The 23,524-nt window shown below is 40.9% G+C and overlaps 3 protein-coding genes across 3 annotated transcripts in view; all 3 read left to right on the top strand.

The window, feature by feature from the left end:
- The first annotated feature begins 2,599 nt into the window (after positions 1–2,599).
- On the top strand, positions 2,600–6,972 carry LOC129187675 (tubulin alpha chain-like). The gene is made up of 4 exons (XM_054787272.1): positions 2,600–2,738; positions 5,285–5,507; positions 5,607–5,755; positions 5,844–6,972. Exons 1-4 carry the CDS (start codon positions 2,736–2,738, stop codon positions 6,816–6,818), a joined length of 1,350 nt encoding a protein of 449 aa, XP_054643247.1. The 5' UTR covers positions 2,600–2,735; the 3' UTR covers positions 6,819–6,972.
- Positions 6,973–10,475: 3,503 nt separating this feature from the next.
- On the top strand, positions 10,476–16,878 carry pofut2 (protein O-fucosyltransferase 2). The gene is made up of 9 exons (XM_054787273.1): positions 10,476–10,669; positions 11,404–11,657; positions 11,738–11,882; positions 12,044–12,154; positions 12,472–12,538; positions 12,692–12,817; positions 13,866–14,046; positions 14,159–14,282; positions 16,318–16,878. Exons 1-9 carry the CDS (start codon positions 10,494–10,496, stop codon positions 16,469–16,471), a joined length of 1,338 nt encoding a protein of 445 aa, XP_054643248.1. The 5' UTR covers positions 10,476–10,493; the 3' UTR covers positions 16,472–16,878.
- A 2,332-nt stretch (positions 16,879–19,210) lies between these two features.
- The window catches only part of abca12 (ATP-binding cassette, sub-family A (ABC1), member 12), an 86,629-nt gene continuing 82,315 nt past the window's right edge, over positions 19,211–23,524 (top strand). The window contains exons 1-3 of the mRNA XM_054786485.1: positions 19,211–19,421; positions 19,932–20,009; positions 20,201–20,294. Coding sequence (XP_054642460.1) covers positions 19,944–20,009; positions 20,201–20,294 — 160 coding nt within the window. The 5' untranslated portion in view covers positions 19,211–19,421; positions 19,932–19,943. The remainder of the gene's footprint in view (positions 19,422–19,931; positions 20,010–20,200; positions 20,295–23,524) is intronic.

The raw sequence follows: 23,524 nt of genomic DNA, 5'->3' as shown, positions 1-23,524 counted from the left end.
CTTGGTGATTCATGTCTCATGCTGGAAAAATATTGTTGTACTATGTTGTGCCTCGGGCTTGCCCTTATTTATTCTGCAGCAACTCTGACCTCTAGCGGCCAAATAATGTAAGTGTATACTGTCAAATTTGCAGTAATTTTAGAAGATGAACCACTGAAGTTTAAAGACCCCGAGGTGAAACAGTTTGAAGTTTGAACCACTGACATACATGTTGTAATGCAATCTCTGGAGATATCATTTCAGAACATACAAGAATAAACCCTGACTTTTTGTACTTTTTGTAGCTTTTTTTGGCCTGATAGACTGCTGACATGCATGTCACGTGATACATCAGCCTGTCACCGCCCTACAGTCAGTTTGCACACTTTATTATCTTATTTTTCCTCTTGTAAGACTAGTGAGGACGTTAAAATATTAATAATTAAAATTATTACTATTTCCATTATTTCTTGAAAAATATTTTATTTAATTTTTTTTTTTAATAGATTGTGTTCAACCTTGGAGGTTCCGCTGCATTCTGATTTGGGTCAGCTTCCCTTTCACACAGCAAGATGGGTCTTGCTTTTCAGAAAGATATTTTGTTTATGTAGTCATGTTGTTAACTATAATGCACATACCTCAGTTTTCGTTGTTAATCTGTTCCAAAAGGCCTAACTAAAACTGAAATGTACTGAAACCAAATCAATTTTCCCCATAATCCAATTAATCCTTTCCAGACCCCCAAAAATATTAACACAAAACAGATTTTATAGTGACTAATTATAGTTTTACATGCAGAAAACGATGTGAAATACATATAAATGACGAATTAAATGGATAAATGAACATTTGACATCACTTTTATCTTTATCGAGGACGAGCAAACGCAGATAAGTGGAGGGGGGACGGGGTTGGGACATCTGTTACAAACGTAACTTTAAAGAGTGGACATTTAGAGCTGTACACTTGCTCACCTGATCTTTATTGTAAACTTCAGTAGCAGGAACAATCATCATTACACATACTGGCCTGTCTCACTTTCTGTTATGTGTCTCCCTTAAACCATTCCCCCTTCATCCTGTTAACTAAGGAACCTTTACATTGCAATCCTACTGTAACAGACGCTAGCTTCCGTACTTTGCGACGAGCTCTTTATCGAATTCAGTAGTGATTCTTACCTCGTTACCAAATTTCTGGCATTTGCAACTTTTTTTGCAGCCGTCCTAAATAAAAAAAAAAAACACAGATTCCTCAGAACTGGCACTCAGTGTGCTAAAACGCCCCATCAGCTTGAAAGGACGAACGAAGGACACAGAAGTGTTCGTCATCCAGTGTGTGTTCTATAAATGACTTCGACATACATAAAAAGGATGATTAAAGGATTCCCTGGTCAGAATCTGTCTATTAGTTCCCAATTTTAAAAGAACCGCTATTGATATTCACAGAGACAGAGTCACCAACGCGTGGATGCTTTGTGTGGGCACTCGACTAGCTTGTTAGGTGCAATGTTTGACCGTACGATAACCAAAACAGTGTATGAAAACCGTGACATATTTTTATCAATAATGTAAAACCGATTCATTGTCTGTCAAGACACATGACGATCCTCCAATAATGCTCCAAGTGAAGGTTGTTACTGGTGCCGAGTGCGGGCTGATAACCATCTGCAAAAGAAAGATTATAAGAGTAAAAAAACCTCCTGCAACGCCACAAATCTGCCCATTTGGAATTTGCACGAGTGCAACAAACATGGGACAAAGAAAGTTTTATTCTCTGAACAGAAAAAAATGGAACCTTCCAACATTACTAGCATAACAAGGAGATCTTACCTGAGATGTCTCATGATCTGGGCTGCTTTTTCCTTCAATGGAACAATGTGCAGGGGCATCAAACGGCAGCTGGCTATGTGGAGATGTTGCAGGGGGCATCCCTCATGACTGAAGGACCTCATCTGTATGACCGGCTTTTTCAACAGGACGACGCCACAGTTCACAATGCCCGCCTGGCGAAGGACTTCTTCAGGGAGAATAACATCACTCTTTTGGACCACCCTGCATGTTCATTTGATCTAAATTCAATTAAGAACATTTGGGGATGGATGGCAAGGGATGTTTACAAAAATGAACATCAGTTCCAGACAGTGGATGCCCTCTGTGAAGCCATCTTCACCTCCTGTAGCAACATTCCCACGAGCCTCCTGGACACACTGACATGGTTTGTCTCACTAACATTTCTTCTTTTTGCATTTTGAAACTGTGCAAAAAGTAGTTTCTTGCAATTTTTCAACTGCTCCTAAAATTTTGATCAGGAGTGTATACTCTAAAGAGTGCTCCCATGTTCTTAGGAGTACATATAGAGGGGCCATTGACTAATGACCCGCAGCCGCATGCGTATTTGCACAATGTCCACCCTAAACACTTTAATATAAACTGACTCGAGTTAGTGCAAACACTTGCAGCGTGCACATTGGAGGTCTGCACTCGTAAGTAGTGAAAGTTTCCACTTCTGCAGCAAGATCGGTTTACTGTATTAAGAATTATACTGACAGCACCTCGTGTTCATGCAAAACAGTCTGCACACTCACAGTGCCTGTCAAGGAGACAGGTGGGAGTGGTTTGAAGTTGAATATAGCTTGTAGTCGCTGTCTATCTGGCAGTTAAACTCACTCGGACCACATTGAGGACCGCCGTGAGAGGAACCACAGAAATTAAAGTCAAAAACAGATTGTGCAAAGGACCCTCAACCTAGCAGGCACTATGGTAAGTATATGTATATATATTTTTATTTTACTGCATTTACCTGCCGTTTAATTTGAATTTTGATGAAGTGGAGGTATAGACTTATCAAAGGCACCTGCTCATTCAGGTCAGCAGCCAAATTCAGCTCAGCTTTTCTGCCAATCACTGGGACAAAGATCTATTCCTGACACAAGGAGGGCACAGGGGAGAGCAGCTGGAAGTTCCACTTCATGTGGCCCAGTTTTCATGTTCACTTTGAGTGGTATGGAAATGAAATGATGTGAAAGACAAGCATATTTGACTATTTATTCCTAGTCTTGTTTCTTTGTAGCATTTTTGTATAGTCATAAGACGTGATCGTTAGTATCGATGATTCGCAGTGCGAGGAGATATATGAAGCTTGGAATTTAGGTGTGTCCCATAAAACATGCAGGTGTCAACAAGTCAGATCAGACTGAGACAGAGCAAGTTATTCTACTGTGACACAGCTTTTTTCCTTTCTAAAAACACACACTTGAAATATGCTGTACATTATAACTGAACAAATAGATGAATCTGGAAATTTTGGAGTTGCTTCCATAAAACAGGAAAGTGCATTTGTTGTATAATTGCAGTTAGTCACAAGGTTCTACTACGGTTAGTCATTTATGTGGGAAAAACACTGCTCCCATGCTGAGTTTTGTTTGCACGGCATAGTACAAACACAGCTTGTTAGCATTGCTAGTAGCGCAGATAAAAGCATATTGTACAGCAGTAAATACACCCTGATCAAATGTATTGTGATCTTTATCCTGATCTTTGGTCAGGTGTTAAATGACGGAAAACAAGTGTAAAGTCTTAATTCATCTCTTTCACTGTCATTCTACTCTGATGTTGACGGGAAATGTATTTTTTTCGATCTGACAAGGACTATTTCTGGGTCGGCCTGTCAGTGTTTACTCAGACTCAGACTCCCACATTTGCTACAGGGTGTCATCTTAGCGTGATCACCCTAAAATAGCTGCTCTGCAATGACCTGCATACCTGGAAACTGAGATGATGCTCACATTAACTGGGGTCACACTCAAGAAGACACCGGAAGCTTGAAATGATCTGCTTGTTGCTCAACATGGATTTAAAGAGCAGTAACACTCTTTGAAATTCATGCTCTCAATCTCATCATCCTTTCCACATAAGCACCAACGTAATTGCATCAGTGAAAACGGTTGGGGGTAAAAATAGTACCCTTGCTTGATTCACTATAGTGATATAGAGTATGTGAATGGCTACTATACACTGACTATCCACCAGGGTGCTTTCATTTACTCGTAATGAAGATCTGTTGCAACATAAACCGTGTAAAACAAGCAGATTAAATGAAAATTTGAGTGAATACCTTAAATCCCTCACTGACAAGATATGCATATTATTTAACATGTATTGTGTTCATATTTGATCCACATCAAAGTGAAAAATGTTATACAACTTGGGCTTTTTTTCCAACTTCCATAGCTAAACATCCCAAGTTTCCATGTTTCCAGAACTTTTCCCGAAATTGTACACCCATACAAATATCTACACATTTTTACACACATGATATAGTTCCTTTTAGGCACCTAATATTTAATTGGAGCTATAGTAATGATAAACATATTGTAAAGGATGAGGGACGAGCGATGGAAGTTTCTTTCCTGCTGATCCAGTCTAGCGAGATGACGACTATCTTGCTCCAGGAAGTTTTCCCTGAGGGTGTGTTGTGTATTTACATGGTTATGTCAAGTGGGTGTGTCCAATTGTCAAATGAACTAGTCAGTTTTTTTAGAGGAAACAGAAATCTGCTCTCTTCCTTGTTTTCAGGGAGCATCCATTCGGCAGGTGGTACTGGTTTGTGTTCATCAAAGTACGGAAGGACATTTACTCAGTAAATACTGGACAAACTTGTCACTATGATGCAGTGTAGCTGTTCACTACCAAACTACAACTGCTGTAATGAATGCATGGCTAAATTCCTACCTAGCTGGACCTTTAAGAATTGATCTTTGTTGACGTCAAATTCATATACAGTAATGGCCAGTCATTCCTGCATGGAGTAATCAGCCTGATTTACACAGCCATGGCCAGAAACATTGGCATCTTTGGCCTCACTGCTTGACACCTTAAGAGTCAAAATGGACGTTGTGTTGACAGTCCGAGCTTTTAGCTTTGCGGCTCGCGCACTCAACTCTCATTTGGTGGGTCTGGGTTCCAGCCCAGAGCGGAACGCAGGCCTGGCTGATCCAAGCGTGTTACATTGGTGCCGTGACCTAGATGAGAGTGAGGTTTAGGGGGGTGAGTGTAATGAATGCCAGCTGTGCAGTTGTGTTGATGTACGTTGGTAAACCTCACTCTCTGACGTCTTATGAGTCGCACTGGACGTTGTGTTGACAGTCTGGGCTTTTAACTCGACGGCACTCGACTCTCTTTCAGTTGATCTTGGTTCGAGCCAAAGGCGGAACAGGTGGGTTGGATGTTTTGGATCGGATTTGATTGTGGCGCATTAACAAACGTGGAATCATTCTATTTCTCTTCTTCTCTTTTCTCTTTTGAAGCGCGAATGCATCTCAGTCCATGTAGGCCAGGCTGGTGTCCAGATGGGGAACACCTGCTGGGAGCTCTACTGTCTGGAACATGGCATCCAGCCAGATGGTCAGATGCCCTGCCAAAAGTCCATCGGTGGACATGACGACTCTTTCACCACCTTCTTCAGCGAGACCGGGGCTGGAAAGTACGTGCCCAGAGCAGTTTTTGTTGATCTGGAACCCACCGTTGTTGGTGAGTACTATAAGAGGAGAAATGACTTTAACTTTGACTTTTTTGTATCTTCTACCTGTGCCAGTACTTTTTGTTTTATAAAGTTACACTCTTTTCCAGATGAGGTGCGTACAGGTACATATCGCCAACTCTTTCACCCCGAGCAGCTGATCTCTGGAAAAGAAGATGCGGCCAACAACTATGCGCGTGGACACTACACGATTGGCAGGGAGCTCATTGACTCTGTCCTCGACAGGATCCGCAAACTGGTGAGGCTTAAACAAACCTTTCATTAGCAACTCACCAATCATTTATGTTGTCCTGCAAATTATACTTATTTTATCTCTCTCTCTGCAGTCTGATCAATGCACTGGTCTCCAAGGCTTCTTGGTCTTCCATTCCTTTGGTGGAGGCACCGGCTCTGGTTTCACTTCTCTCCTAATGGAGAGACTGTCTGTTGATTATGGTAAAAAGTCCAAGCTCGAGTTTGCTATCTACCCAGCCCCCCAGGTTTCCACAGCAGTTGTGGAGCCCTACAACTCCATTCTGACCACTCACACCACCCTGGAGCACTCCGACTGTGCCTTCATGGTGGACAACGAAGCCATCTATGATATCTGTCGTAGGAACCTCGATATTGAGCGTCCATCCTACACCAACCTCAACCGGCTTATCAGTCAGATAGTGTCATCTATCACAGCCTCTCTTCGCTTTGACGGAGCCCTGAATGTCGACTTGACAGAGTTCCAGACCAACTTGGTGCCCTACCCTCGTATCCACTTCCCTCTGGCCACATATGCCCCAGTCATTTCCGCTGAGAAAGCCTACCATGAACAACTCTCTGTGGCTGAAATCACTAATGCCTGCTTTGAGCCATCCAACCAGATGGTGAAGTGTGATCCACGTCATGGCAAATACATGGCCTGCTGTCTCCTGTATCGCGGCGATGTGGTGCCCAAAGATGTTAATGTGGCCATCGCCAACATCAAGACCAAACGCACCATCCAGTTTGTGGACTGGTGTCCCACAGGCTTCAAGGTGGGCATCAACTACCAGCCTCCAACAGTGGTTCCTGGGGGCGATCTGGCCAAAGTGCAGAGGGCTGTGTGCATGCTGAGCAACACCACAGCCATTGCTGAGGCCTGGGCTCGTTTGGACCACAAGTTTGACCTGATGTACGCCAAGAGGGCCTTTGTGCACTGGTATGTGGGGGAGGGAATGGAGGAGGGAGAGTTCTCCGAGGCCAGAGAGGACATGGCTGCCCTGGAGAAGGATTATGAAGAAGTTGGAATTGACTCCTTTGAAGAGGAAGATGAGGGAGAAGAATATTAGACTTATTTGGCTATCATTTACTTTCAGGGCCCAAAATATCTATTTATAAATAGATATCATTTGTGTCATTATGACGGCAGTTGGCAATATTGACTTATGACGATCGTTTTCAAACTGTCTGTTGGAATTGTGTTGTGACCCATTAAATCTCTAAGCATGCATAATTTTCTGTTGATATTTTGTTGATTGGATTGTGTGCACCATGAACACCTTATTACTTATACATTACTTACACATTATACGTTATCCAGACTCACTCTGTCAACTTGGAAAACTGTATTTGTTTAGACATGTGAGCCGATGCAGAACTGTCCTTCCAAAGGGTTTCTCTCAGACAATGAAAACGTACTTTCACGTAGAAAACATTCAAATTCTTTATCTGACACAACTTTGATATCCTGAGAGTCTTCTGTTGGGGAAGGAAAACTGCTTCTTGCAGTATTATCCATTTGTATTCAGCGAAACTCATATAACCATCATTATTTTTTGGATATCCTCAAAGATGACTTTTCACCACCATCCTCCCTGAATGGAATAATACAGACAATACAGGTTAACCCTCTTTATATTGTTTTTTGGTTGCTACAGGCCCATAATTGACTGTCTCTGTCTTCACACTTTATAACGACATGAGAAGCTACTGTACTGTGTTGGAGCGCCCTCTGGTGGAGCTTGAACTACATCATTGCAGTACATACACTCCTGTTTAAAACCTTAAGACCAGTTGAGAAATTGCAAGAATTTGCAGTTTGCACATTTGGATCTTAATGAGGTTTTATGTAGAGCTTCAATATACAAAAGCAAGAAGGGGGAGTGAAAAAAACAACACATTGAAAAAATAATTTATTGAAAACCAGAATTAAACTGAAATAGGCTGTTTATCAGCTGATCAAAAGTTTAAGAGCATCGCTCAAAGAATAACAAAAAACTCTCCAAACCAGAACAAAAAATGTTCTCAGTAGGACTCAGTAATGAGAAGCTCCACCGTTCTTGTTAATCACTTCAAAAATTGGTTTGGGCATGCTTGATGTGAGTGTTTCCAGGAGGCGAGTGGGAACCTTGCTCCAAGTGGTGAAGATGGCGAACATTGCTCCAAGTGGTGAAGATGGCTTCACGAAGAGCATCAACTGTCTGGAACTGATGGCCATTTTTATAAACTTCTCTTGCCATCCATCCCCAAATGTTCTCTATGGGATTTAAATGAGGGGAACATGCAGGATGGTCCAAAAGAGTGATGTTATTCTCCCTGAAGAAGTCCTTGGTCAAGTGAGCATTGGGAACTGCAGCGTTGTCCTGTTGAAAAACCGAGCGGTTACCACACAGACGAGGGCCCTCAGTCATGAGGGATGCCCGCTGCAACATCAGCACGTAAGCCAGGCCCGTAACCAGATTTTTTTCGGGGGGGTGCAAAAATCAGAGTGAACGGACCTTCAGCAGGGAAAATTTATCATTTGGAGCCCGAAAAAACATTTTTCTCATGCATATTTTGGACAGACATAACAACAATGTTATTTCCTCCAAATGACAAGCTTAAGGGCAAAATTACAACATCAAGCTTGCCCTATTTAGATACGTTCATCAGTTTACTGGGCGACTGAGCATGCCATGGCTTCAGTGGTGGATGCTATTTACACAGGCCTACACAATATGAATCACTACAATGTGTTTCAGCCTTACCTATCGCTCATTCAGCATCATCTTTCTTGGAAAATATGTCCACCACTTCCTTCAGGTTGATAACCTTTTTGTAGTGAATGTGGAGAAGTGACAGCGAGGTCAGCCGCTGTTGCGTCATATTGGCCCTCATGTAGTGTTCAGACGCTTCACGGTACTGGCACTTGGCTCACATTCACACCATGTTACTGGGATGGTACAGGCCAACTGAAGGAGGACCCTGATGTTAGGGAAGTGAACGGGATTGTGTGACGGTCCACAACTTGATGTGGGGGAATGCAGCTCCACAATGCTGTCGCTTGAATGCATCACATCCAGTCAGGTGGATTATGGACTTCTTTCAATGGCAGTGTGTCCTGTAACAACACTTTTACAGAGGAATGAAAGGTGAGCGTCAACTTTGGTCACGGGATAATCATGTCTCATTCCTAACAGTTCTGAGCACTTCCTACAGCAATTTGGATTCCATTTTACAAAACAAAAAGTGTTCCAATTGGTTGTGATGGTATATTATATATTGGTTGGCTAAGCCTTTCTAATTCCCCTTAAAATTATTATCTTCACATTTTATCATTTGTCTCACAGGTGCGCTGATATTCATACAATTAAATATTTTGTAATCCAATTTACAATACAGGACAAGTTAACACATTCACACTTCTTTTGCATGATGTCCCTGAACACATCTCACGTGGCCAACATGGCTTCTGCTGCACAGCGTGCAATACTAAATGGCCCAGCAATTAGCATTAGCAAAGTAGCAACAAGTAGAAACAGCATATTGAAAACAACATCGTCACAATAACATAGAATATTACCTTTAACAACAGTTTTACAGAGGAATGACAGGTGATAATCTACATTGCACATAAATGATTCCAAGTTAGTTCAACAAAGAAACTGCATTAAAGTCTATAAAACTTCACTCAACAGTGCAGACTGGCTCATTCCAATTAGTGAACACTATAAAATGCACATGACATTGTATATGACAAAATATAAACACACAGTAAACATTACATCACCAAATATCCCGGACAGTGCAAAAACGTGACTCACCGTGTCTCATTCCCAGCGCTCATTCCTAACAGTTAACAACTTCCTGCTGCAATTTGCACATGCTGGATGCATGCATGGATGTTGGCTAAATTGACATCCATCATGGACAACACCTCTCACCCGCTACATGACACTGTCGTTTCCCTTAGCAGCTCCTTCAGCAGCAGACTGTTACACCCACGGTGTAAGAAGGAGAGGTTCCGCAGGTCCTTCATACCGACCGCTGTCAGGCTCTACAACACCTGCACCACCTGAACCATGTGTCACTATGTATTCTTTACTTGCGTATCTTGCTTGCTTGCTGTAACAAGTGAATTTCCCTGCTGTGGGATTAATAAAGTACTATACATACAATGCCACTATTCACCAGCAACTGGCGCTGTTGCAACACTTCTGCCATCATTTATCACAGCACATCTACACTCCATTACAATTGCACAACTTGATAGCAGCGTTTTTTTTTAACCAAGCGGACCTTTGGTCGCCCCCCCCGAATACCCCCTGGTTACGGGCCTGTAAGCAGCCGCCGTTTGATGACCCTGAACCACCTGAAGCTACAGTGTTCTACTGAATGAAAAGGCACCCCAGATCATGATGGACCCCCCCCACTGTGCCGGGTAGAAAACATCTCAGGTGGGATCTCCTTGTCATGCCAGTAAGATGTTTATAGATGTTTATAACATTTTCAATTCATCAATTTCAAATGAAAATAAACATGAGCTTGTTTATTCATATTGGTCTCGTTAATGCTATTTTCACGTTTAATATTTATAATTCTTTTTACATATAAAAAAAATCGTAAAATGGCATTGGTATTACAATGAGGCTACCGGAAGTAGCGTTCTGTCCCTTTAAATTGGAGCGGGCTTCATGTAGTTGGTTGCCTGGCAACTCCATAAACGCTTCTTTCACTTCCGGAAGTGCGTGGCTCTCCCAAGGAATATGGCGAACAGAGCAATGCATGTATCGTTTGCAGTAATAGATACAGCCAACTCCATTTGCGTGTTGTGTTTTTCTCTTCTAATTGCGTACACAGGCTCCGTAACCGCAAATAGTCAGAATGTGTTTAGTGCAAGTCAGACGGCGACTGTACCCATTGCCGCCGCTAGGGACCTACGGTGAGTAAAGTGTACAGTTAAGCTAGCTTCTGTCATTGCTCTTCTGAAATAAATTGAAGCGATTAGTTTCAAACAATTTTTAAGGATTTGCTCTGAGTAACCATTTTGTTGCGTTGCAAACAGATCGCCTGTCATTTCAAACTGCACCCTCGCTGATAATACGGCACGCAGTATTGCGTTCAAAAAGTGACACATTTATGATTTACTTCATTTGTTAAGGCACACAACCTTTATAGTTGTGTTTGTAAATGCATTATCTAAACACTACACTGTATTACTAATATTCGGCGTCATAGGCATGATCTAGTAACCTTTTTTGTACTCGCGAATGGCTTTGAGTTAATGTTGTGTTGCCAGATGCTACATATTAGCGTACACAGGATAGGGTTCTTACAAAAACCGCTACATGGGGCAGCAGTTGAAAATAAAATAAAACAAACACACACGCACACAACCTTCGTCAGTTTTTGTAACGCTAAATTTGCTCCTAAACCATACAAGTAAATTGTGAATTAAGTGTCCAAAAGCAGCACTTGTAGAATAGTTCCCCAGTGTAAATATATTGTGCCACAAAGTATTACAAGTTAAAATGCAGTTGAGGAGATAGGAATACACTTGTTATTGTATACATTTATATACATGACTTGTTACGTACATGTTCGACCACTGAATATGAACACAATACACTTTTATGTTTGTTCAGCCTAAAGATTGTGTTGTGTTTTGTATCCAAGATACCTCCTGTATGATGTGAACCCACCGGAGGGTTTCAACCTGCGAAGAGATGTTTATATCCGTGTAGCATCACTGGTGAAATCTCTGAGGAAAAACGGTGACGACTGGGTGCTCGTGCTTCCCCCCTGGGGTCGCCTATATCACTGGCAAAGCCCCAACATCCACCAGATCCGCATGCCTTGGAGCGGGTTTTTTAGTCTTACCAGTTTACAGGCCAATGTTCCTGTGATAGAGTATGAAGAATTCATTGCAGGTAAGCTTTTATTAACAAAATCTAGCCATCTGTCCCCACACCCGCTTCACATTTCGGGTCCCTTTTTGTATTCATTGTAGAGAATGGAGGTCCATTCATCGATCAAGTTGTGGTCCTGCAAAATTACGCAGAGGGATGGACTGATGGAAAATGGGAGGAGAAAGTTGACGTTCGGCCGTGCATTGACAAGTTGATGTACAACAAAGATAAACAGGGCTACTACAGGTAATGCACGGCACCCACGCCAGCGTTTGAAATGTATTGCACTTTTAAAATGTTGGTTATGTCCTGTTATTTTTACATGTTTGATGCCAATGCAGGATAAAAGATGAGTGTTACCTCAATACTGTAGCTTTTCTCCTATCATGTTTTCATCTGCTTCCAAGGGGCTGGTTTTGGGGCTTTGAGGAGACAAGAGCTCATAATGTAACTTGTATGTCGGCACAAGGTCATGCCTCCATCATGGTTCCAGTTCTGCAGAAGAACATTTCTGCGACGTGAGTCCTCACAGCAAGATTATATCTCACACACAATAAAGTGTTTGCTGTGTCCCATGAGTATGATGCTATTTATTCTAGTATTCTAGAGTCAAGATTCAAGAGAGTAGTATATTAGTATTAGGGATGCACCGATTCACATTTTTCACTTACGATCTGATCGTTTGCTGATAGTCTTTTGGCTATGTTTTGTTGTTCAAGCCACAACAAAATTTAATAACAGGCTGTCACCATTACTAATCCCACTGTGTAACATAGACAAATGACACTACAGGTGGCAGTCTTAAGTGGTAAAACTTGTTTTGGCTCACCCGCAGCTCAATAATGCTTGACCGAGCAGAGACTCTCCTCCATGATCACTACGCTGGGAAGGATTACTGGGATGTAAGTCAAACAATGGTTTCATGTCACACCTGTGTGACTAATGCTGCATGCTGGCATGTCTGTCCATGACTTGCAAATACAGAATACATTGTGGAATGAAACATTTTTGATTGGCAGTTTAAGCACATAATGCATCTTCCACCTTTAACATAGACCCGCCGCAGTATGGTGTTTGCCAAGCACCTACGACTCATTGGAGATGACTTCAGAGCAAAGTACCTCAACTCGACAGATGATGGTGACCATACTGCTTACAATGAAGACTGGACTCGCATGAAGGTGAGTCAGCACATCTTAAGTAAATGTGCAGTAGTAACACTTATTCATCTGTTTCAGTGATCAAGTTGATGGAAATTTTCCACTGCACTGTTTACTACATCTAGTTCATACCTACACATGATGGTCAGATCAACACAAATCTTCAGTGAGGCTGTTGATCCAGTATTGGTATCTTGTTCCGATACCAATGTAATTCATGTATTGGAAATTGCCGATGCCGTCTTCAGAGCTATCCGATCCATGAGCAATGTCTGTGCTTTAATGTTGTTAGCAAATGTAGCTACAAGAATATCAGCAAACTTAGCCAAAAGACTATCAGCCAATGTAGCTACAAGAATATCAGCAAATAATATCACCACAATAGTATCAGGGAACATAGGCAAAAAAATATCAACAAGCATAGCCAAAAGTGTATCAGCGAACATAGTTAAAAGAATATCCACAAACGTATTAGTGAATGTAGCCAAAGGTATCAGCAAAGGTAACAAAAACAATTCAGCGAACGTAGCGAAAATAATATCAGCAAACATAGCCAAAAGAGTATCAGCGAACGTAGACGAGTATCAGCGAATGTAGCCAAAAGAGCTTCAGCAAACGTAGACAAAATAGCATCAGCGAACGTATTCAAAAGAATATCCGCAAACGTAATCACAAGAGTGTCAACACACGCAGCTGAAAGGATATCAGCAAACCTAGCCACAAGAGTATCAGTGGACGCGTCAGACTGAGCGTGCGTGTGCGTGTGTGTGTGTGTGTGTGTGTGTGTGTGTGTGTGTGTGTGTGTGGAGACAGCTACTTTTGTTGATATTCTTCTGGTTACATTTGCTGATATTCTTTTGACACATTAAAGCAAACAGAGCTCTGTCATGGGAATCACATCAGTATCAGTAGATATCTAAATTCAGGTATCAGTAGTGGATCGGAAGTGAAAAATATGGATTGGTGCATCCCTAGCTGCAGTGCGTACCACATTCATTCCATTGGTGCCATTTTAAAAATAAGCCTGAGGGCATTGTTGTTCGTTGTGATTCTACCATTTCCCTGACAGACCAAGCTGGGCACCGCCAAAGGTGGCCCCTACCTAGGAGTCCACTTGCGGCGAAAGGATTTCATCTGGGGTCACAGAGAGGATGTACCCAGCCTGAAGGGGGCGGTCAAAAAAATCCAAAGCCTTTTGAAGAAGCACAAATTGGACAAAGTGTTTGTGGCAACGGATGCAGACGAAGAAGGTGATGTCTTGGTTTCCCATCAACAATTTTTTAACCTGAAATGAAACCACAGGGAATTCTCCATGCCTTGTTGCAAAATAACATCATTTGCGTGATCCATGCAATCCAACAGAACTGAAGGAGCTCAAGAGGTTGTTGCCCGAGATGGTGAGATTTGAACCGTCCAAGGAGGACCTGGAGCTCTTTAAAGATGGGGGCGTGGCCATCATTGATCAGTGGATCTGTGCCCATGCAAGGTAAATGGGTGGCCAGTCGCACCGTGTGATGGATGTAGTGTATATAAATTAGTTTGTCACAACACACATTGTGCACGCTCCTGTTTTTTCATGCTTCCCATGTTGCATCACAATTGTTGCTCCATGACAGGAAGCAAGCCATCATGTTGGCAGTTCATTTACAATGGAATGCACATTATATATTGTGTGTATTTTGTTTTTCAGTGAAAAAAATAATTGCATTCGTCTAAAAGATATTTTTTGTTATTAATTTAAAGTAAAAAAAAAAAAAGGAATTAAAATAAATAAGCATTTTTTTAAAAGGTAGTATTTAAATTTATTGTGAACTAAACTTACCGACGCATAGCAGGCGTGGAAGAAGTTGCTCCTTTGTTGTCTTGGCCGTTTGTTTTGGGTCATGCTGGAAAACCCCGCCGCCACCCAACAGTGGCCTCTTGCTCACTAAATTCTTGCTGATGGTGTTGTAGGTTATCCAGCCCTATGCAGGTCTACAATCTTGTCCCTGAGGTTCTTTGACAGCTCCTTGTTCTTTCCCATTGTGATAGGGAGGGTGGTTTAAGCGACTGTTCCTGAAAGAAATTGTAACTATTCAAGACTTTTTTTTTATGCTGACTATAAGTCTGCAAGGGATCAAATACATATTTCCCACACAGTATAGTATACCGCAGGGGTCACCAATCTTTTCAAAACCGAGAGCTACTTTTTGGGTACCAATTGAACGCGGAGGGCTACCAGTTTGATACACATTTATGAAATACCCAAATTGCTCGATTTACCTTCCTAAGTTATTAATAATTATGTTAATATATGGGAAGACACTGATCATGTTATAAATATCAACAATGATTTAATAAGAAAATAAACAGATAAACCTCCATATGCAACACTTTTATTTCTATATTTTCGCTAAGTGCAAGTGTTTTTTTCAAATTGAATATTTTCAAATGATCACAAGTACAACAGTTATAGGAAATCACAATGTCCCATTTTCACTAGGCAGTAACATTTTTTCACAAATCATGAATTACCGTAAATTCCGGTGTATAAGCTGCTACTTTTTTTGTCAACTTTGAACCCTGCGGCTTATACAGCGGTGCGGCGAATCAATGGCTAAATTCCAATCTCGCGACATCTCCTATACTTCAAACTACTACTAATTGTTTAAATGATGTGCTGCTCGCGAGTCAGTGAGGAAACGGTAGCTCTTTCTTTGGTAGGAGCCAATCACGAGCTATCAGTGCACTCACAACGAGGTTGTCAACCCACTGGAAATCACAAGAGGTCATTATATGTAACAGTATAACAACATAACAGTCTGACTCACAGTGTCATTTTACCAAGAACACTTTACTAACAACACTAAATTCATCACACAGCAACGTGATACTCAAAAGGTGTCCCTGACAAATATACAAACATGTACCAATAAGAAAACTAAAGTTTTCCCATAAAGCATTGTGTCTGACCAACGCATTCATTGGGGCGTTGCATCAACGTCAGCCTCCCTCAGCTGGTAGTGCTTTTCCCTGTGGGTCGTTAGCATTGTAGTTTGTGTGACACGATGTGAAATGTCTCTCCCCATTGTGCTGTAAAAAAAAAAAAAACTCTACCTCCCATTGATCGTGAAAATTATGTGTTCTTTTTTTTTTGTCTGCCGTCTTTTTGGGGGTCAGTCATCTCCTCATTTTCGCTGCGCCTGCTTGCTTCTATCCACCGTGTTTGTGTGTCTCCACAAACGCTACATTTTGGCCATGCGCACAATACTTTGAACCATACTACGTCAGAGTTCATTTAAATTAAACATTTTTTTTAAGTGTTTTTTTTTAATATGTTGTCATTTCCAGTTTACATGTAAGGGTGATTTAAACAAGAATAGAAACCAAAAACATTTTTATGCAGCTCACACTGCAGACCGCTTTATAACTTGAGTGATTTTGCCACGTTAAGATCGTGAAACCCGAAAAACCAGTCAACCACATGCAATTCACAAAGGGCTGCCTGGTCATTGTTTTCCCTTTTCACTTGCTTCATCCAGATTCTTCATGGGAACATCAGTGTCCACTTTCTCCTTCCGTATCCATGAAGAGCGAGAAATCCTTGGTTTTAATCCCAAAACCACTTACAATCGCTTCTGTGGGGACTCAGAGAAGGAGTGTGAACAGCCGACACACTGGAAAATAGTTTACTGATGTCACCTTTTCCTGCAACAGTACACGCAAGTGCCAAAAAACAGTGTTACTCTCAAAGCACAGTATTACAACTGTTACTAGTTAAGAGGCGTGTAGGAGTTGTGCAATCAGGTGCCAAACCTTGTAGTATTTTAATTTTCATCACTTCAATCGGAAATGTGTTTTAAGCTTCGTGCAGATCCAATTTTGGATTTCTACATGTTATTTATTCTTCATACCACCAGCATGACTGAAAAAACTATGTTTTTATGTGACTGAAATTGTATCTTTATTTGAGATTGTTCCATCAGGACATTTTATGATTTTTCTTGTAATTGTTTTTCAGCATGTGGAGTCTGACTTTTTGAATATTTTGGTGGCAATTGTGATGAGTTTTTTAATACAGGGTTCCCACGCATCCTGGAAAATGTTCTGGAAGCGGTGAAGTTATTCGGGGAAAAATATATCTCGGCCCAATATATATCACCTTACCTTCTGGCGGCACAGCACCCCTTGTGACTCTACCGGCCAATCAAATTAGCATTTCTGCTTAGAGCAGTGCAGTACTGTACTTCCAACTGACTGTTACTAGATTTAAACCAAGGTTGGCTCCTAGAGCAGGGGTGTTTATCGGCCCTTGGCACATTTTAAAAATACAACTAAACAAGAAAAACGACACGAAAAGTGGGGGAAAAAAGAGCAGCAATTTTATGAAATATTACAATAAAGTCATAATATTAAAAGAACAATGATTTACGAGCATAAAGTCATATTATGAGGAAAAAAAATACATTTTTGAAGCATAAAGTTGAAATAGTAAAATATTACAAACAAAAAAATGAATAAAGTTGCAATTTTTGGAAAATTCAATGTCAAAATATTATGGGAATAAAGTCACAATGTCAATTTTTGTCAAATTAAAAAACAACAGCAAAAATGGAAAAGCAGTGGAGAAAATGTTCATAATAACAATAATAACAATACACTTTGTCACCCGTAACAAAGCTGAGATGCAGGCTGTTTTTTGTCTTTAAATATTAGCATATCTACATTGGGTTGGTTTACAAAATGAGAAATTATAAAGTGGCCCCCGTATGCTTTGATTTTACCGTATACGGCCCTCGCTGGTTGGACACCCCTGGCATAGAGACAAAACTTGCAACTGCAAGTGCAAAAGTGTCGCTAGTATTGATCTGTATGACGTTATAACTTGTCTCTGTAGCGGCTGAAAATCTCCCGGAAAGAAGTGGAAACGCCGTAATATTAATATTACTAACATCCAACCATATCGTTATTACCATATTGTGTGTTCACCACGGTATCCCTTGGGAAAAGAATAAAGAGGTACACTATTATTAGCTACTGGTTTGCCAGTTGCCTTACTTTCGTTCCCCTTATCCACAAATTTTGATTAAAAATATCCAATTCATCAACTGTGTTCTTTTCATGACTTTCTGTTGTGTGTATGTGTGTGAATCACAACCCAGTATGAGGTGTCCCAAAAAAAAATGTATACACACTTTAAATAATTGTAAACTAGGTGGTTATTATAATTTGTTCAATTTTCAAAGCGTAATAGAATTTACAAACATCATTTTATTGTTTTGTCACCGCCTGTTCTCAAACTGACGTCCGTTGTGGTGCAGACACTGCTGACAACACGAAGCAATGGAATTGCACACGTCACGAAACGATTCCCTTGGTATTTGCGTGCATTCACGTTCAGCGGCTGCTCTCAATTCAGCGACTGGTGCAGCTTTCATAGCGTACACTTTGTCTTTTAGGTATCCCCATAAAAAAAAAAAAAAAAGTGTAGTGATGTGAGGACTGGTGAACACGGAGGGCATTCAAAGAAACCCCTTCGTCCAATCCACCTGTTTGGCAGGATATCGTCAAGGAAGGAGCTAACTTGCGATGGTGGTGTGGGCGTGCCTCATGTTGCTGAAGATAAAAGTCCTCATCATCAAGGTCTTCTGTAATAGTTAGCAGACGGGCTGCAGCAAGTGTATACATTTTTTTGTACCACCCTGTCTATACACGTGATATCAGCAATCTAGAGAACACATTGTTTTGTACTTCCCCCCCTTTGACGCCACTCCTCATGACACATCAGTTATTTTGTCAGACTTTTCCCTTGCGGAACCTGCATTCCCAACAACACTACTTACATATACCCCTCGCATTTCAGTTGTTAATGATAAATGGGCTTTTCTACCTTCAAGGTACCGTACGTGCTTTGGCGCTTTGATGACACAGCATCAGGGGTTTCAGTATCTTGCCCAAAGATACTTTGACCTGGTCACGGAAGGAGGAAGCATCGAACCAGGAACCTTCAGGTTATACCTCCTCCTGGGACAATACTATAAAAACTATACTACATATGGAGAGCTTGTATAGCGATATAGATTTACTGAAAAGTCAACACACAGCCCTTATTGTCAAAATAGCTGGTAACACCTTACAGCGAACATTCCCATACTGTGTCCAAAGTGTTAGTAATCAGTTTGAGTGTTCTCTAGCACTGCCTTTATCCTCTTTGGGCATGGAATTCACCAGAGATGCAAACGTTGGATGTTTGACACTTTGTACTTTTCCACCTTCCACTTGAGGACCCCGCAGGTTCCCCCCATGCAACCTCCAGGCATGGATGTTCCAATGTTTTGAATGTGAATGGGCATGTGGAAAAAAAAACAACTTGAGAATCCTGTGCACTCCCCAATGCACTTGTCATGTGAGTATGCAGGTGTCACCCACGCCCACACACACACCTGCACACTAACAGTCCCGGCAGACGGCAGGAGACGCTCGCTCACCCAACCAAGCGGATTGACTTCTTTTGTTTTTCCCATTTATCAGGAACATTTGTACGTCTCGTGCTCTGATTTACAAAGAAAGAGGACCCCGTGCGCAAAGTGGACGAGTGTCGCCATGTTCTTACGGTGACAAAATATCCACATAGGAGTACAAACAGGTGAGTGTCACTTTTCATTGACTTGGCACCAGTTATTGCTAATAACAATATATTATAATAATGAAATCATCTTTCTGTCTTTCACTATAAGACACATAGTGTAATATTGTAATATTTGTGTTTTATAAAACACCACGTTTGTTGTAGTTGTAGTCATTATAGTTATTATTGTAACTAATGTGTGTCCTGGCATGCTATCCACCAGTCAAAATTTGGGGTGCTTGCTCAGGTTTTTCCAGAGCAGTTTCATATACTTAAATTAATGACTAGAAATAAAAGAAAAGACTGAAAATAATAATCCATCAAGAAAAAAAACCCTGGCACGCTCATTCACTCGACAGTACAGTCATGCAATTAAAGACAAGTCAGAAGAAAAATCAATGTTTGTGATGCAATTTGTTAAATAAAATAAATTTAAAAAAAAATCACTGAGAAAATACATGGCATGTTAGCGTGAATCAAGACCAAAGAAAGAGAATTGTAGATTTACACAACGTCTGTTCATTGTAGCCTCATCCAGTGATGGCCTTCTTCCAGCAACTAAAGCTTCTTCTTTGGAAGAATGGGCTGAATATCATCAGGAAACCGGTGAGGATGACTGCAGAATGCTCATTTTGCCGACACATTTTCACCTCTCATCTATTTTTTACTTCTTTCCATTTCCATTATGAAGACCATGTGTTCCAATCTATGTTCCCTTTTATTGTATGTACTCACATTCAAGGGGAAATTAAAAACAGAAGAATGTCCGTTTTTGGAACTGAAATGGTGTGTTTTAGGTCTGGTCGCTGACGCTCATCATCTGGCCTGTGGTCATCTTTATCATCATCGCTGTGACCCGTAGCCACTTCCCCCCACAGCTCAGAAATGCATGTAAGTGGAAAAAAAGACCATATTTTCCCCATGTCTTTACAGATAACTGAGCAAGCCGCATGAAATGTAAGATAGCCATTGAAACTTCTTCCCATGCGATACACTTATCAAGCCTGAATGCTACCCTGATGACATTATTTATTTATTTCAATGCCGTGGCATTGACTGGCAACTAGAAGTCAGCTGGGATAGGCTCCAGCTGTATTAAATAAGGTACAGTGCATATCCCTGCATATCCACGATTCCACTTTTTTGTGCGAAATATACATTTTTAATGACTTTTTTATTGTTGAAAATAGGCGTTTTTTTCAGGCAGAAAACACGTCTCATTCACTCTAAGTCAGTAATAATTTACACTCCTGATCAAAATTTTAAGACCCGTTGAAAAATTGGAAGAATCTACATTTTGCTCTGGTGGATCTTAAGAAGGTTCTAAGTAGAGCTTCAAAATGCAAAAAGAAGAAATGGGAGTGAGGAAAAAAAACACTGAGTAAGCAATTCATTGGAAACAAGCATTAAAGTGAAATAGGCTGTTCATCAGCTGATCAAAAGTTTAAGACCAACAGCCTTTAAAAGAAAAATATTGCCAATGTCATTTTCTATCAGGTGTTCACACTGTCATGATCTCTTGATGGCAAAGGCAAAGAAGCTTTCTCTCTTTGAACTTTGTTGAGCTGCATAAGCAAGGCCTCTTGCAGCGCGCCATTGCTGCTGACGTTGGACGCAGTAAGACAGTCATTCGAAACTTCTTAAAAGATCCTGAGTGGTATTGAGGAAAAAAAACAACTCAAGTGGTAGACCAAAAAAAATGTCACCGACCCTGAGCCGGGGGATCCAATTGGCTGTCCGTCAAGACACGGGACAATCCTCGGCTCAAATGAAGGTTGTTGCTGGTGTAGAGTGCAGCCCAATAACCATCAGATGACATCTGCGAGAGAAGGGTTCAGGTTTTTTTGAGCTATGGTTTTAAACTTTTGATCAGCCTATGTCACTTACATGCATGTTTGCATGCAATAAATTGCTTACTCACAAGATATTTGGTCTCATTCCCATTTCTTCTTATTGCATTTTGAAGCTCTACTTAGAACCTCCTTAAGATCCAACAGTGCAAAATGTAAATTCCTGCAATTTTTCAACTGGTCTAAGTATGTGATATTAATGCAAAAATGCGGTTGTAGCGCTAGCCTGATTGATGACCAGGCTAAAGGCAAGAACATGACCCATATTCCATTTGTTCTATCTATTATCCTTCATTAGTGGTGCTACCTACACATTTTAAAACTTAAAATGTGTTTAATAGGTGTGTGAGGCACATTCAGGGCTTAAACCTGGATTGTCCTTGTCAGCGTTTAGCTTGTTAGCTGAGAGACAGGGGAGGGTTCTGTAGCTGAATCTAATCTAAAAATTACAATAGCCACTTTTATTGCAAATGTCAATCCGACATCGGAGGAGAATGTCAATGTCAAGTTGGCAGGAGGGTTTAGAGGGGGAGCAGCGAGCCGTGTGTCAAAAATAGACATTTTTATCCAATTAGTCGCAGTTTTCCGCCATTCGCGCAAACTTCCAGTCGACCGTATTTCTTAAAACTGGGCTGTCCAAGCTTCGAGGGATGCATACTGGGGCTACTTTGTTGTTTTCATATATACTTGTATATTTTAGTTTTGTAAAAAAAGTCTAAAAAAGTAATCATTTTTAGTTACTAGGACTGTTATTACAACATTTCAGCTTTTTCCTCTTTCCATTGTGATGTTGGACATCCATCCATCCATCCATCCATTTTCTATGCCGCTTCTCCTCATTAGGGTCGCGGGGGCATGCGGGAGCCTATCCCAGCTGACTTCGGGCGACAGGCGGGGTACACGCTGGACTGCTCGCCAGCCAATCGCAGGGCACATATAGACAAACAACCGTTCACACTCACATTCATACCTATGGACAATTTAGAGTCGCCAATTAACCTAACATGGATGTTTTTGGAATGTGGGAGGAAACCGGAGAAAACTCGTGCACGCACAGGGAGAACATGGAGAACATGCAAACTCCACACAGAAATGCCCAAGGGAGAATCCCTATCTCCAGACTGTGACTGTGTGGCCAACATGCTAACCACTAGACCACCGTGCGGCCTGTTGGACATCCCCTCTGAATATATTCAACAACTCAATGTAATGCATAGTGACACGTTTAACACTTTAAAAAAAAGCAGTTGTAATTTGTCCAACACAAGGATATTACGTTATTCCAACTTGTAAATAATAAATCAGATGAACAAATACTGCTCACCAGAAAATATTTAAAAGGTTGACTTTTTGAGTGACCTTGTATGTTAACAGCTTCACAATTACGGGCATTCCAATGTCTCAGTGAGAGTAAATAAAAGGAGGGTTTGTACAGACTGAATAATCCCTGAGATGAAAAGAAAAGAGACCTTTGGACCAATATACTTCTCCTCCATTCATCAAGCCAACTAAAAGTCAACAAAGGTGAAAGGTGCTTAAGGGAAGTAAGAGTTTCTCTTCTACCATGTGACCAGATAATCCAGTTCAAATGAACACTGGTTCAGGAAAGGACATTTGCAACTGAATATAAACTCTCCTAATTCACATCTGTGACTGCTACACATTGGATCGATAAGACTGGTCATTGCCCAGAAGCTATGCAAGATGAGTGCTCTGACCCTGGAACTAGCACACTTCCCACAACACAGTTTTCAAAGTCTTTTTGTTTGACTGAAAGGACACCGAGATCATGTGTAATTTAATATTTAGGATCTATTCAATCTGAAAAAGAAGCGGCCTTTTATGACTGCCGTGCAATTGTTTGAGCGCTATAAAAAACATTAAACCACCTTTACATTCAGTCACCAGGGAATAGAGTATAGCTTTGTGACGTGACAACCTCTATCAGGTTTGTCCAAAGTGCAGCCTAGGGGCCATTTGTGGCCCGTGGCTGTTTCTTTTATTGGCCCGCAGTACATTCTAAATATATAATTTAACAAGAAAATTAAAGTGAAAATATTAAGAGAAAAAAATTGTAATCTTAACAAGAAAAAGTTGTAATTTTAAAAGAATAGCGTGGTATTTTGAGTAAAATAACATCAGTTTAGTAGCATAAAGTTGAAAAATTGAAGACAAAATACATTCTTTTTAAAAATTGTAATATTATGAGAGACAAACAAAACAACAAATAGTTAAAAACAAAACACCAAAATTACAACAAAGTTGAAATAA

This window comes from Dunckerocampus dactyliophorus, chromosome 9, assembly GCF_027744805.1.
Source record: "Dunckerocampus dactyliophorus isolate RoL2022-P2 chromosome 9, RoL_Ddac_1.1, whole genome shotgun sequence".
In the NCBI taxonomy this organism is placed as follows: domain Eukaryota; kingdom Metazoa; phylum Chordata; class Actinopteri; order Syngnathiformes; family Syngnathidae; genus Dunckerocampus; species Dunckerocampus dactyliophorus.
The sequence above is the reverse complement of the archived record's forward strand: the minus strand, read 5'-3'. Positions and strand labels throughout refer to the sequence as shown.

Coding starts and splice junctions, on each gene's coding strand:
- pofut2 (XM_054787273.1), top strand. CDS start 10,494: ATGGCGAACAGAGCAATGCATGTATCGTTTGCAGTAATAGATACAGCC. Junction 10,670..11,403: donor GCCGCCGCTAGGGACCTACG/GTGAGTAAAGTG, acceptor TTTGTATCCAAG/ATACCTCCTGTATGATGTGA. Junction 12,155..12,471: donor CAGAAGAACATTTCTGCGAC/GTGAGTCCTCAC, acceptor GCTCACCCGCAG/CTCAATAATGCTTGACCGAG.
- LOC129187675 (XM_054787272.1), top strand. Junction 5,508..5,606: donor TCTGGAACCCACCGTTGTTG/GTGAGTACTATA, acceptor ACTCTTTTCCAG/ATGAGGTGCGTACAGGTACA. Junction 5,756..5,843: donor TCGACAGGATCCGCAAACTG/GTGAGGCTTAAA, acceptor CTCTCTCTGCAG/TCTGATCAATGCACTGGTCT.